The sequence below is a fragment of the Aquarana catesbeiana genome, linkage group LG09 (genome assembly GCF_042186555.1).
Source record: "Aquarana catesbeiana isolate 2022-GZ linkage group LG09, ASM4218655v1, whole genome shotgun sequence".
Classification (NCBI taxonomy): domain Eukaryota; kingdom Metazoa; phylum Chordata; class Amphibia; order Anura; family Ranidae; genus Aquarana; species Aquarana catesbeiana.
In genome coordinates, this window is record NC_133332.1 from 41,000,332 (window position 1) to 41,014,115 (window position 13,784).

The 13,784-nt window shown below is 40.1% G+C and overlaps 1 protein-coding gene across 1 annotated transcript in view; it reads left to right on the plus strand.

Moving 5' to 3' along the window:
* Positions 1-6,687, plus strand: part of LOC141107538 (antigen-presenting glycoprotein CD1d-like) — a 40,764-nt gene extending 34,077 nt beyond the window's left edge. Inside the window, exons 4-5 of the mRNA XM_073598340.1 lie at positions 233-499; positions 2,867-6,687. Of these exons, the coding sequence (XP_073454441.1) occupies positions 233-499; positions 2,867-2,973 (374 nt within the window). The 3' untranslated portion in view covers positions 2,974-6,687. The remainder of the gene's footprint in view (positions 1-232; positions 500-2,866) is intronic.
* Positions 6,688-13,784: the final 7,097 nt, after the last annotated feature.

Sequence of the window (13,784 nt, forward strand, 5' to 3'; positions counted from 1 at the left end):
ATGAGGTTTGTATCCACTTTCAAGTTTAAATAGTTGAATGTTTTCTGTAAACCAAAATAAATAAAATAAATCCAGAAATATATCCCAAAAATATATCCTCAAATCTGGGCATTTGTTTGATACAATCTTCTTGCCTTCTTGGTTCCTTTCTAAATAATGCAACAAAAACATCTAATCACACACACATCATATATAATCGTTCTCTTTCCAACTTTTCCTCCATATATCTCAGTCCAGCCACAGGTCTACATTACCAGCCAACCTGACCAATCTGACACAGAGGTCATCTGTATGGTGACCGGCTTCTATCCAAAATCAATCCATGTAAGCTTGTGGAAGGAGAACAAAATGGAGGATGCAATGTCAACTGAGACGCTACCCAATGAGGATGGGACTTACCAAATAACGGTTTCAACAACTGTAAATGTCATAAAACAGCAAAGTGTCTACTGTCGGGTGGAACACAGCAGTTTAAAAGAGCCGCTAATAGTCTATCTGGGTGAGTAATCTATGAAGTACTTTGTGGAAATGTAACAGAAGGAAGAAGCTAATAGAAAATTCTGAGGTAATTGAGGCTTCCTAAAATAAAAATAACAGAGGAAGAACAGACGAGACCAAAAAAAATAGCAAGAAGCAGATTAACCCCTTAGTGACTGAGGGTAAAACAAATGTTAATGCCTGAACACAATTTTGCAACTTTGGCATGTGTTAGTAAAGCTGCACATATCATCATAACTACTTCATGTATTCAGGTAAATTATGCTTTGTTTTTTAAGGATGAATAGGCTTTCTTTTGATGGTAAATGGTAACGCATATCCCCTGGATCTTTTCTAAGGAAAACTGGCCAAAAATAGTAAAAAAAAAATCTTTATTTTTTTTTCTAAATTTAGTTGTATATTTCTTGCTTTTACCATAACTTGCTGCCAAAGATCAAACCAAAATAAATTCTCTTGGCCCTGACGATCGCAGTGATACTACATATGTGTATGTTATTTGTTGTTTGTACCCATAGTAGGGCCCAGAAATAATAGTACACATTTTGCTTTTTTTTGTAATCCTACCGACACACTGACACTAACTGACACTGATTCTAATATAAAAAATGCTTAAAAAAAAAAAATCCTACCCAAAATATACTGACCCTGGCCTTTGACCCTAACACTTAACTCTGCTACTGACCTTGCTCAAACCTTGATCTAGCTATTTTTTCTTTATTTTTTCATTTTTTTAAAAATTTGTACACACTCTTGTTTACATCTTTCTCCCCTACAAGCACACAGGCTCTGGTGCAGAACCTTTTATTCAATAAATAAAAAAATTGATAATAACAATGCACTCACAAACATGAGTAGGCACAGGCATGTCATCTGCTAATCCCCCTCCTCAGTATAGGGCAGTGATGGCGAACCTTGGCACCCTAGATGTTTTGGAACTACATTTCCCATGATGCTCATGCACTCTGCATTGTAGTTGAGCATCATGGGAAATGTAGTTCCAAAACATCTGGGGTGCCAAGGTTAGCCATCACTGGTATAGGGTGTCTGGAACACTATATTAACGAAAGTATTGGGACACCTGCCTTTACACGCACATGAACTTTAATGGCATCCTAGTCTTAGTCCGTGGGGTTCAATATTGAGTTGGCCCACCCTTTGCAGCTATAACAGCTTCAACTCTTCTGGGAAGACTGTCCACAAGGTTTAGGAGTGTGTCTATGGGAATGTTTGACTATTCTTCCAGAAGCGCATTTGTGAGGTCAGACACTGATGTTGGATGAGAAGGCCTGGCTCGCAGTCTCTGCTCTAATTCTTCCCAAAGGTGTTCTATTGGGTTGAACTCTGTGGACTCTGTGCAGGGCAGGCCAGTCAAGTTCGTCCACACCAAACTCGCTCATCCATGTCTCAAATGTCTTGATTCTCAGTTGTATTATGCAATTTTTGTAACTTAGGGCTCTTTCACACGGGGCAGATCAGTGATGATCCGAACCGTGAACATCCGCTGGCTCAGCGGGGATCGCTCCGCCGATCCCCGCTGAGCAGAAAGATGACAGGTCCATCGCTGCACACTGTGCATCTACGGACCTGTCAGAGCACCGCTCTTCCCTATGGGGGATCGGATGATGACGGACCGTAGTGTCCATTGTCACCCGATCCGATCCGAAAACAGATGGAAAAGTAGGTTTTTCCTCCGTTACACTTTTCGGATCGGAGCGAGTCGGATGTCAGCGGACATGTCACCGCTGACATCTGACGCTCCATAGGGATACATGTATGTCCGTTTTTCATCCGAAAAGGAAGGATGAAAAACGGACATACGGATCCCTCGTGTGAAAGAGGCCTAAGTTTTTAGAGTCTACAAGGAATGCGTTATATGTATCTTTCTTGTAATCATTTATATAACGCTGAATATTTTTTCTCACATAGGTGTTTATCTATTCAAAAACTTGAATTAAACTCAGGAACCAAGGTGTCTGTCTGATTTGTTGAGACCAATGACTGCTTTATCTCAGAACTAGGAGCATGAACAGATGTGCACTCCTATTTCCACAATGGAGCATAGATTAACATTCTCTCATTATGGGGTACCATACTGAGAATGTTAATCAGATTGTGACCAAGAATGGGTCATTGACCACAAGTCCTTTAATTGTAGCCTGCCCAAATTCCTATAGTTGACATACACAGCATAGAGTCACGTAAGAGGATAATACCTAGAAGCACTGTGAAAAGTCTGCTGAATCTGCTTGCTGAGGAAATTAAAGACTGTTATTTTCATATTTAAGTTATTGCAGGTTTCCTTTTACAGAAATAGTATTTTTGTTCTGCTTGGAAGCTAAATACTGACCTTATTCCCTCAACTTTGCAGATAAAAAACCTCACTTTCCAACTGGACTGATCGTAGGTATTGCAGTTCCTGTCGTTTTCTGTGCAGTTGCCCTGGTTTTCTTTATAAAGAAGTATAAAAAGTGTTAGAATAATGACGCCCACCTGTAAGAGAACATGTTTTACAAATGGCTGCCCAATGTACTTTAGGCAAAGCTTAAAATTGACGATAAGGATACGGAATCCTCCATTCCTCTAAATGAACAGTCACTTAGTCTCGTCAATGTCTTCTAAGGACTTCAATTCTCCACCAAATTCAGTTTTTTTTTCTATTATTTTATTCTTATAAGATATATCCCATTTTTCTAGTAACACTCAGTCCTTTCTTTTCCTTTCTTCATGAGAGTTTTGAAATTTCATCACTTAAAGAGACAACACCTAGACAAAATTTCCAATAGCAGGTCTCTGGAATGCAATCAAAAGTATGGTCACTTCTTCAGCGATCCGTGTCTGCTAAATTCCCTCTATTTCAGCACCACAGCCTCTGTAAGTCTCTTAAAGTGGTTGTAAACCACTGGACATTTTTTTTTTTCTTACCTGCAAGGTAATGTTATAATGTGCTAATATGCATGACATACTAGCACATTATATGAAACTTACCTGAAAACAAAGCATTCAAGTGATGCGAGGTCTTTGCTGGAGGCCGCTTCCATCTTCACCCGTCTAGCTTCAGGATTCACATACTCTGACTCTGTGACTGGCCGGAGCTGTGATGATGTCGCTTCTGCGCATGCGCGCTGGAACAGCCGTTCACTGCACAGGGCTTGGAAGGAACGGCACAGATGGCCATTCCTTCAGAGCGCATGCAGCAGTGATTTCACTGGCTGCATGTACAGTAAATATCTCCTAAATGTGCACCGTTTACACTACTTATAGGTACAATTTAGTGATGGAAGTTTACTTTCACTTTAAGCATTCAACATTGTGGTTCCTCTCTTTGGCCTTTACCCCACTACAGGAGAAAGTAGTGACACAGGGGTCAGAAAATAAAGCCCTAGCAGGGGACATGAACATCTGACATTCCCAGAAGTGTTGTATATGAAAGGGTCATGGAAAGACTGCAGTTTGGAAATGGAGGAGATGTAGGCAACACGGGATCTGGAGATGTAGGTATAAAAGCTTTACCAATATAGGGACCTGCTATTGGAATTTTTTTAGAACTGCTTTAAACTATAACCCCAGGCAAAGTTTTGTATAGAGTTATAAAGGTATAAAGCTCTGGTCTTGCTCCCTATGTCTAACCTCAGTATTCATAATAAGGAATTTTGCCACCAGAAGAGAAAGTGAGAAAGAATCCAAAATTGTACAGTTGTCAATAGAACAAAAGTAGAGGGTAAATCTTTCAGTGAATACACTTGTATTGGTGGTTAAAGGTGTGATTTCCCCTCTTTTTGGGCACATGTCCAGGTTTGTGTCCCTGGGAGCATTTAGTCCCAGCAATGAGAATATAGACAGTGAGAAAATTTTGTAAGGGGTGCATCACTTTAATTACAATTAGGGGAAAATGTTTTGGCTGAACTTTTACTTCTGATGTGCTAATTGCTAGGGATGATCTTGATGTTTGGGTCGAACATAAGTTCCACTCGAACATCGGTTGTTTGCCCGTTCGCAGAACAGCGAACATTATGGGGAAATCACGGCAAATTTGAATATGATGATTAGCCAAAGCATGCACCTGACCTACATGCTTTGGCCAATCACAGCTCCCTCTGCTAAGAGAGCCATAATTGGCCAAAGGCAGGGTGCCTTTGGCCAATCATGGCTCAGGGGGACTAAGTCCACGCCCCACACTATATAAGGCCGCCTACATGTGGACAGAGAGATATCTTGAGTTAGATTAAGCAGGCAGGTTATTCAGTTAGTGGCAGTGTATTTGATATATATATATATACAGTCAGTCTAGTATATATATATATATATATATATATATATATATATATACACTCTGCATTTAGCATAGACTATAAATTCTACGTTTATATTCAGTCAGTGCAGGCAGTGTATTAATATATATATATATATATATATATATATATATATATATATATACACAGTCTCATATATATATATATATATATATATATATATATATATATATATACTCTGCATTCAGTGTAGCCTATATCTACAGTGCATTCCATGGTGTACTGTTTCTAATACACTTCTGGTGGTGTACACAGTATAAAATACAGTGCAGCCATAGTACAGTTGCTAATACAGTGCAGGAGGTGTACACAGTATCTAATATAGTGTAATGTGGTGTTGTAAAACGAAATATACATCATGTCCGGAAGGCTACCAAGGAGAGGCAGACATTCACAGGCCAGAGCAGGCAAGCAGCCTCTGTGTCTACAGTAAACAGTGCTAGTCGGATGGTGCATCCTCTGCAGGTGGCCGTGGGGCATGCATGTCCTTTTTTTTCTGACTACCCTCTGTCTTTTAAAAGTTCCTTGGTGTGGGCCTTTTTCGACACGTGTGCGGCAGATCGCACCGTTGCACTTTGCAACCTATGTCTGAAGTGGATCAAGCGTGGCCAGATCAGCAGCCGCTTGGGCAACACATGCTTGACCAGACATATGATGATCTGCCATGTAGTCCATTGGCAACAGCATTTGAAAGACCCACATCAAAGAAAAAGGCGGAAATCTCCTTGCTCCTCATCTGGGATCTCCAATCCCACTATACCTCCAGTCTTCTCTGCACTGAGAGGAATGAAGGTATAGCAATAGGTGTCCCAAGTACTTGCAGCTAATCTGCTATCAGTACACCACCATCTGGTTTTAGCAGGCAAATTTAACAGGGGCATGTAATTACAATTATTGATATAATATTTCATAGCAGGTCCTGTTCCTGCGCCCAACAAGCGTAACTGTGAGGGCTTACAGTGTTGTGGCACCACTACCACCAAAGGCCCAATTTGTCAGGGGCATGTAATTATAATGTTTGATATAGTATTTCACAGCAGGGCCCGTTCCGGCACTCACCAAGAGTAACTGTGAGGGCTTACAGTGTTCTGGTACCACCAACACCTAAAGCCCAATTTTCTGCAGAGTATATAGGGCAGGTCATATAGTATATATACTGCTGTATATAGTGCCTGGGGACCTGGGGGACCCCCACACCATTTTTTTTTAATTTTGGGTGCGGGGTTCCCCTTAATATCCATACCAGACCCAAAGGGCCAGGTAATGGACTGGGGGGGGCATGCTGGGTTTTTTTTAATGATTTTCATCTATATTGCCAGGACCCGAAAATACATTACAGCCACGAGTAGTTTTAAATGACATTTTTTTCCTTTAGAAATGTCATTTTGCTGTGGTTTTGTTCCGAACACGGTAAGAATGCGCTGCTTTACCAGCATACTAAGGACACCCCCCAGGCACGATATTTAAAGGAATATTTAATTTTTATTGTTTCACTTTAAGCATTAATAAAATCACTGCTCCCGAAAAAACAGCCGTTTTTAAAACTTTTTTTGCATTGATACATGTCCCCTGGGGCAGGACCCAGGTCCCCAAACACTTTTTATGGCAATAACTTGCAAGTCTTTTAAATTAGCACATTTGATTTTTCACGTTCGTGTCCCATAGGCTTTGACAGTATTCTTGCGTGTTCGAACAAATGTGTTCTGCTCATCCCTACTAAACCAGCATATGCTATAACAGTCAGAAGTTTATGTTAAATTCTTAGAAATTATTTCAGAAAATGTGATGGTAATTTTCTCTTTTGGATCAATATGTTATTTTTCCTGTAAATCATGTTTATTTTTTTCAATAAAGATTTTATTGCAAGGAAAAAGATTAACACAGTTGTACAAGAATAATAACCTTTGTACAAATATTTATGTGTGATTAAAGTTCAACAATGAGTACATAACATCAAAAAAACGTTTGTTAGGCAGTAATCAGTATAAGATGGATTGGTTGTGTGCTTTGTAAGTGATATTACAATTTTAATAGACAAAGCTAATCGTCCGATTTATTTCTTAGAATGCAAATAATCTGATTATTTATTCAGGATTGATTATTCGGTAATCATACTATTCAAATATATGATACATAGGATATAAACTTGTGTAGGAAAAGTAATAGATCTGAAGGAGATTGAAAAAAGAAAAGTAAGAAAGAGGCAGAAGGCCAAGTTCCAAGGGTTTTCAGAATGAACTATTTATTACTGAGGCAAATGCTTCAGAATATTTGAAGATGACCCACGATTGCCAAGTTTGGCTCACAATCAGCATGCTAAAGGGGTTGAGGTCAGGATAGAGTGCAGGCCACTCAACTTCCTCTACACCAAAATAATCAAGCTGTGTCTTATGGAGCACAGGGACACTGTCAGGAAAGGGCTCACCTGCTGGTGGCACTGTGACTCCCAGACCTATAGGCTGCAGTTCTGGTGTCCACCAGCAGGTATCTCTCAGCAGTCAGAAGCTCATGATAATCGGGCATCACCTGATGCTTGTTGCAGGAAGTATATTTAAGCCCTGCCTATCTTTCCTCTTGTCCTTGGTGTTTGTTCCATGTGCCCCAGACCTGTGTTCCTGCATCTTGATCCTGTATCCTTCCTGATCTCTTACCTGCCTGCTTGTTCCTTCTCATGCTTACCCTCTCCCAGTACTGGTTTGTTTCCTGCTCCTTCTGCCTCATCTTCTGTGTGTGACCCTGGCTCTGACACTGACTACACTTTCTGTATATACTATACTTGGTTTGGGCTGTTGTTCATTATTTGCTTACTCACTTATTAGACTCTCTGGTTTGATTTACACAGTTCTGGTATATTGGAGGTGTGTGTATATTTTTGTTATCCACTTATTCTTAATAAATTACTTGTGGCTGGTATGCTTTATACAAGTCCACACATTTCTGGTCACACCTGTTTCACAGAATACCAGCACTCGGTATCCTTGACAGACACAGGCATACTGAACCAAACAAGGCCTTCTTCAGACTGTTACCCCATGGTTGAAGACACACAATTTTTCTAGATTCTATCCATCAGTAGGGTGTAAATATCATAAATCTACCAAGCAACAGACAAAATCCATAGGCTGGAAAGTGTGAGACCCACAAGTCCCGGGATATTTTGAATTTGCGGTTGATTTACTAAAACTGGAAAGTAAAAAAATTGGGTGCAGTTCTGCATAGAAACCAATCAGCTTATATTTTTTTTTTTTTTTTTTTGTCAAAGCTTAATTGAACAAGCTTAAGTTAGAAGCTGATTGGCTACTATGCACAGATGCACCAGATTTTGCACTCTCCTGCTTTAATAAATCAACCCCTGTGTCTGATAATTTGTTGTCAATTTTTTCATGGAAAATGTATTGTGAAGCCTGGTTCTGACTTTGGTCAGTAAAAGGGAGGTGGAGAAACTAGGCTAGTTTAATGGCCATCATAACATGTCATAAGTCTGAATTGGTGTTTTTGGAGGCCATACAGTTTTAAGCTGAACAAAGCTTCACCTTGGTGCATGAGGATAGAGGTACCTAACAGTCTATTCAACATCCACATGGACTGTATTATCGAGCAAATCCATCATGTATGTAGATAGGTACCCTGGTCAGGGCAGCCATAGAAACAGTTCCCTGTGAAACCTGGAGTGGGCAGTTCTCCCTGGGATACTGAATGTCTATATTGTGATCTGCTGAGCTAGCATGGGATTAAAGAAGCTCACATTACTCTAGCCACAATTGGGGATCCCTTAGCAACAGCTGCATTTGGACATTACTTGCTATACAATCCCTATTCCAACACTTGCGGATCTCATGGCAGATATAACAGATTTGTGCACCATGGCGAGTTAGTTTGAGATCTGTTTTGATTGACGTGGTAGTTCGAGAATTACTAAAACTCTTGCCATGTTTTATATAAAGATGTTTTGACCAACACTACCTGGGCGAGCACCAGAGTATCAAGGAGGTTAGGGAGGTATCTTGCATACTTGCTATGCACATGCATTTACCACTGCTATTTTTCTCATGTGTCCTGAAGAAGCAGAAACGGGAAACGTGTTGACCCATGAGGACTTATTTCCTCGTAACAGTTTTTATAAGTATAAATATATAAATATGTTTTCACCATGTCAGAAAGTGGTGGATTGCTGCCACTTCCCAATTGCATAGGAAAAAGGAAAGACCCCCCCTTGGTGGAATTTTAAAGGCAGCAACACCACTGATGTAGAATAAAAGATGTTTATTAATATTTATAAGCAAAATAAATCTGTGCAATATGTATGATTTGTTCTTATTGAACTTTTTTGGTCTTGAATGTATTTTATTGCTTTGTAATAAAATATTGTATGTTTTTATAAACTCCTGCATTTGTTCCCTTTCATGCCAGTATACTCGGATACCTATGTTTAAAGATAGATTTGGATGTGGCTTCCGAGTGGTATTTAATTACTTGCTTTCTGTGTCCTTGTTGGAGAAATTCTTTTACTGAATTTTTATTGAGATTTTACAATAAAAAAAGGGGTAAAAGTGATACATAAATGAAACAAATACATGAAGTAGAAATACACCTCGTACAAATATTACTCCCTAAATGTAAAGTAGGAACGGCAATGTCTGATAGTGTGAAATGACATAGGTATAGCAAGACTCATTAAATACCTATATTGTAAATGCAAATTGAACAATTGTAACAGAAGGTTGTTTGTTCGCATGATTTGCTTACAAGGGCAACATCTATTTGTCCTGGTGCCACAGTCAATTAAACAAAAAGTGATGAAAAATCAACATTTTAGAGCCGTCATCTAGCCAGAAGGTGAGAGTTATGGCCTGTACACAGGATCAGAAAATCATAAAACACAGCTTTTAAAGCGATCATTTGATAATCTGATCGTTAGTACACAGCTTTCGAGAGCCGATCACAACAGTTCATCCGATATTATCCGATGGGACAAGCAGAAAAATGTTTTTGTATGATACCAGATCGTATGATTTTCGTTTAATCAGCGCAGTCTTCCTTCGAAAATACAATACAAATACACTACAACACATGACATCACTTCCGGGATTTTATTCTGTCCTACGAGAATTTTCATCACTTTAGTAAAATCTTAATTTTCTATATTAGATTAGCTTGCAAAAAAAAAAAAAAAAAAAAGGCTTTTCTCATGGCTCCTTAGTCTATGCTATCCACTATACGTTGTAGTGTGTGTTTTTTGGCTGCCCCTTTTGGGAGGAACGATCTGTTTTATAGAGTTTTTAATAAAGCCTTTTAAACTACTACACTATGGGAGCCCTGTTTTTTCCTATAAGGCTGTGATGCAAGAAGCCGGTGTACCACCTAATGCTTGGAGCTGGGCTGCATTGAGGACACGTGTGGACGCCATGATTGGACCTGGGAAGCCCTTCATCCTGCTGTTATATGCCCATTACCCCTGCAGGGGTACCGGGTATTGATTAAGCACAAGAGTCACGCATTTTTATGAACATTTTGCCAATCTGGAGCTTCACTTCCATTTTTAGATCATTCGTCCGATAATCTCATCATGTGTACCAGGCATAAGTCATCAGTTGGCACAAATGTTCCAGAAAAAATGGCTAAATGGGAAATCTTCCCACTTTGGTGAGTTTTTCTCAAACTTTTTAGTGTGTCTCAAAAAGGGGAAGGAAATGGGAATTGACATCACTAGGGTGACCCCACCTCATATTCATTCATATAGGGTGGACAGGGTTTTGGGGACCCCTTGTTAAAGGGAGATTTCAGATTCTGATAAGTCCCCTACTTCACCCCCCACAACCACTGGGCCAGGGTTGTGAGAAAGAGGCCCTTCTCCTCATCAACATGGGTACCACCCCATGTTGATGAGGACATGTGGCCTGGTGTAGTTTGGGGGGGCACACCCCTTATTTCTGGCCTGTAAGACTGCATGCTTAATTAAGGGTCTGGTATAGATTTTGGGGGGGACCTCATGCCATTTTTTGGCATTGAGCTCCCCTAAAATCCATACCAGACTGAAGGGGCTAATATGGATTTTGGGACCCACACATTTTTTTTTCGCGTAAGGTCCCCCTTTAAATTCTTTACCAGACCTGAAGAGAAAAAATAGATTGGGGCTGTAGCTGTTTTTTTAATTTTATTTTTTAATGCTGGCTCTTTTGTTTACATTTTGCTGTCAGCTGGGAATTTTCTGACAGTAGGGATAACTCATGGTTGTTAGGATGCCTCAGACTAGTTTGAACCAAGCCAAAGTCTGTTTTTTTTTTTTTTTAACAGAACAAGGTGCCCTGCAGATGTAGCAGTTAGAGGATTGAGACAGGCCATTTACCACTGACAGGAATGCTTACCATGATCAGCTTTTATTGATGTAAAACCTTTATCCCAGAACAAAAACAGTTTTCTGTAACTGCTTTTAAAGTGGGAGCTGGCTTCAATTTCTTCTTGTATCTAAATCTGCTAGTACATATAACACTCCCCTCCCCCCACACTGACAATGCTGCTGTCCAAAGGTGTCTCTGTCGCTCCTTCATCCAGAATGGGGGCACTCTAATGCCCCGTACACACGGTCGGATTTTCCGATGGAAAATGTCCGATCGGAGCATGTTGTCGGAAATTCCGACCGTGTGTGGGCTCCATCGGACATTTTCCAACGGATTTTCCGACACACAAAGTTGGACAGCAGGAGATAAAATTTTCCGACAACAAAATCCGTTGTCGGAAATTCCGATCGTGTGTACACAAATCCGACGGACAAAGTGCCACGCATGCTCAGAATAAATAAAGAGATGAAAGTTATTGGCCACTGCCCCGTTTATAGTCCCGACGTACGTGTTTTACGTCACCGCGTTTAGAACGATCGGATTTTCCGACAACTTTGTGTGACCGTGTGTATGCAAGACAAGTTTGAGCCAACATCCGTCGGAAAAAATCCTAGGATTTTGTTGTCAGAATGTCCGAACAAAGTCCGACCGTGTGTACGCCCTATAACACAGGAGGTGTATTACTGTCCAGATGACCAGGTGAAAACGGAGGAAAAAAAGGCCTAAGAAAGTAAAATGAATGCAGCCACCACATCTAATGATTGGTAAGCTGCAATATATGACATTTTTTTGGTTTTGGCTTTAACCACAAGCCGACCGGGCCATAGCCGAAAGACGGCTACAGCGCGGTCTGTTTATTCTGGGTGGGCGTCCATGGACGTCCTCACAGAATTGCGCTCCCGCGCACACCCGGGAACATCCATGACTCTATAAAACAGATCGTTCCCGCTAAAAAGGGCAGCCAAAAAACACACACTACAATGTATAGTGGATAGCATAGATATAGCCAGCTTTTCTCATGGCTCCTTAGTCTATGCTATCCACTATACATTGTAGTGTGTGTTTTTTGGCTGCCCTTTTTAGCGGGAACGATCTGTTTTATAGAGTTTTTAATAAAGCCTTTTAAACTACTACACTATGGGAGCCCTGTTTTTTCCTATAAGGCTGTGATGCAAGAAGCCGGTGTACCACCTAATGCTTAGAGCTGGGCTGCATAGAGGACACGTGTGGACGCCCTGATTGGACCTGGGAAGCCCTTCATCCTGCTGTTATATGCCCATTACCCCTGCAGGGGTACCAGGAGCTGGTGAGTGGGGACCCTTGAGGGGGATCACGGAAGTCACCGGATATTGATCAAGCACAAGAGTCACGCATTTTTATGAACATTTTGCCAATCTGGAGCTTCACTTCCATTTTTAGTTTATATTTTTAATTGACTATTTTCTATTTTTTATTTTTTATGGTTGTTGCTCACATATATATTTGATGTGGAGTATTCCATGTAATATTTATTTTCACTAGAATGGATACTTATCACGTGGATTTATCATTATTATTATTATACCTTTTTTTATATTTCCTGTTGACCCACGTATATAGTGTGTGCCAACAGGGTAGGATTTTGATGGTCACAATTTTTTTCCCACTGTTAAATAGGCTATTGGAATATTTATATCACTTTAGTGGTATTTGCTCACATTTTCTCAATATCATGTATTGATGCTATGCTTACTTGGTAAAGTATTGAGATGCATATATATTTATAGAAGTTTTGCTTCACATATATTTATGAAGTTTAGGATTTAGATGGTTTCAGCACCACATATTTAGGTGTTCTTGGATATACACTCATATAGGGATACCCCTTCTTACTCACCCCACCCCTTCTTACTACCCCACCACTTACCCCTATTTTTTCCCAAATATTTGTATCTCACCCTCCTTAGGGAGGTGTGATTCAAGGGAGGCTGCATACCGGTACTGTCCTAAGCGTGGAAATCTAGTTCATTTTTTTACATAAAGGAAGAAAGTAAGGCTTCATGTACAATGCTGCTGGTAAACGGATGTTTAGGAGCAGTTGGGCATTTTTTTCAGCTGCCCCTGAACTCTCCTCTATGTTACAGGGATGTGCGGTGAGGTCAGTGGCTGGTGAGGCACTGGCTAGTATCAGAGCCAGATACACACAGGTTACATACGCTGCAATCGTTAGAGCGAGAGCAATAATTCTAGCACTAGACCTCCTCTGTAACTCTAAACATGTAACCTGTGAAAAATGTTAAAGCGTCACCTATGGAGATTTTTAAGTATTGAAGTTTTACGCCATTCCACAAGTGTGCGTATTTTTAAAGTGTGGCATGTTAGGTATTTATTTACTCGGCGTAACATCATTTCATTTCACATAATACAAAAAAAAAAAATCAGGTTAACGTTAGTGGTTTTTTTTTTTTTAACCTCCCTGGCGGTATGATTATTTCTGATTTTAGGTGCTGAAAGCGGTACAATTATTTTGCACAGAAATTTGACGTTTTATATTGTAGGCCTGTAATTCTTAGGAATAGTTCACTTGAATCTGTCCAAACAAGAGTCTAGTAGACATCCCGGGTATGATAAAGTTTGAAAAACGAAATAAAAAATTATA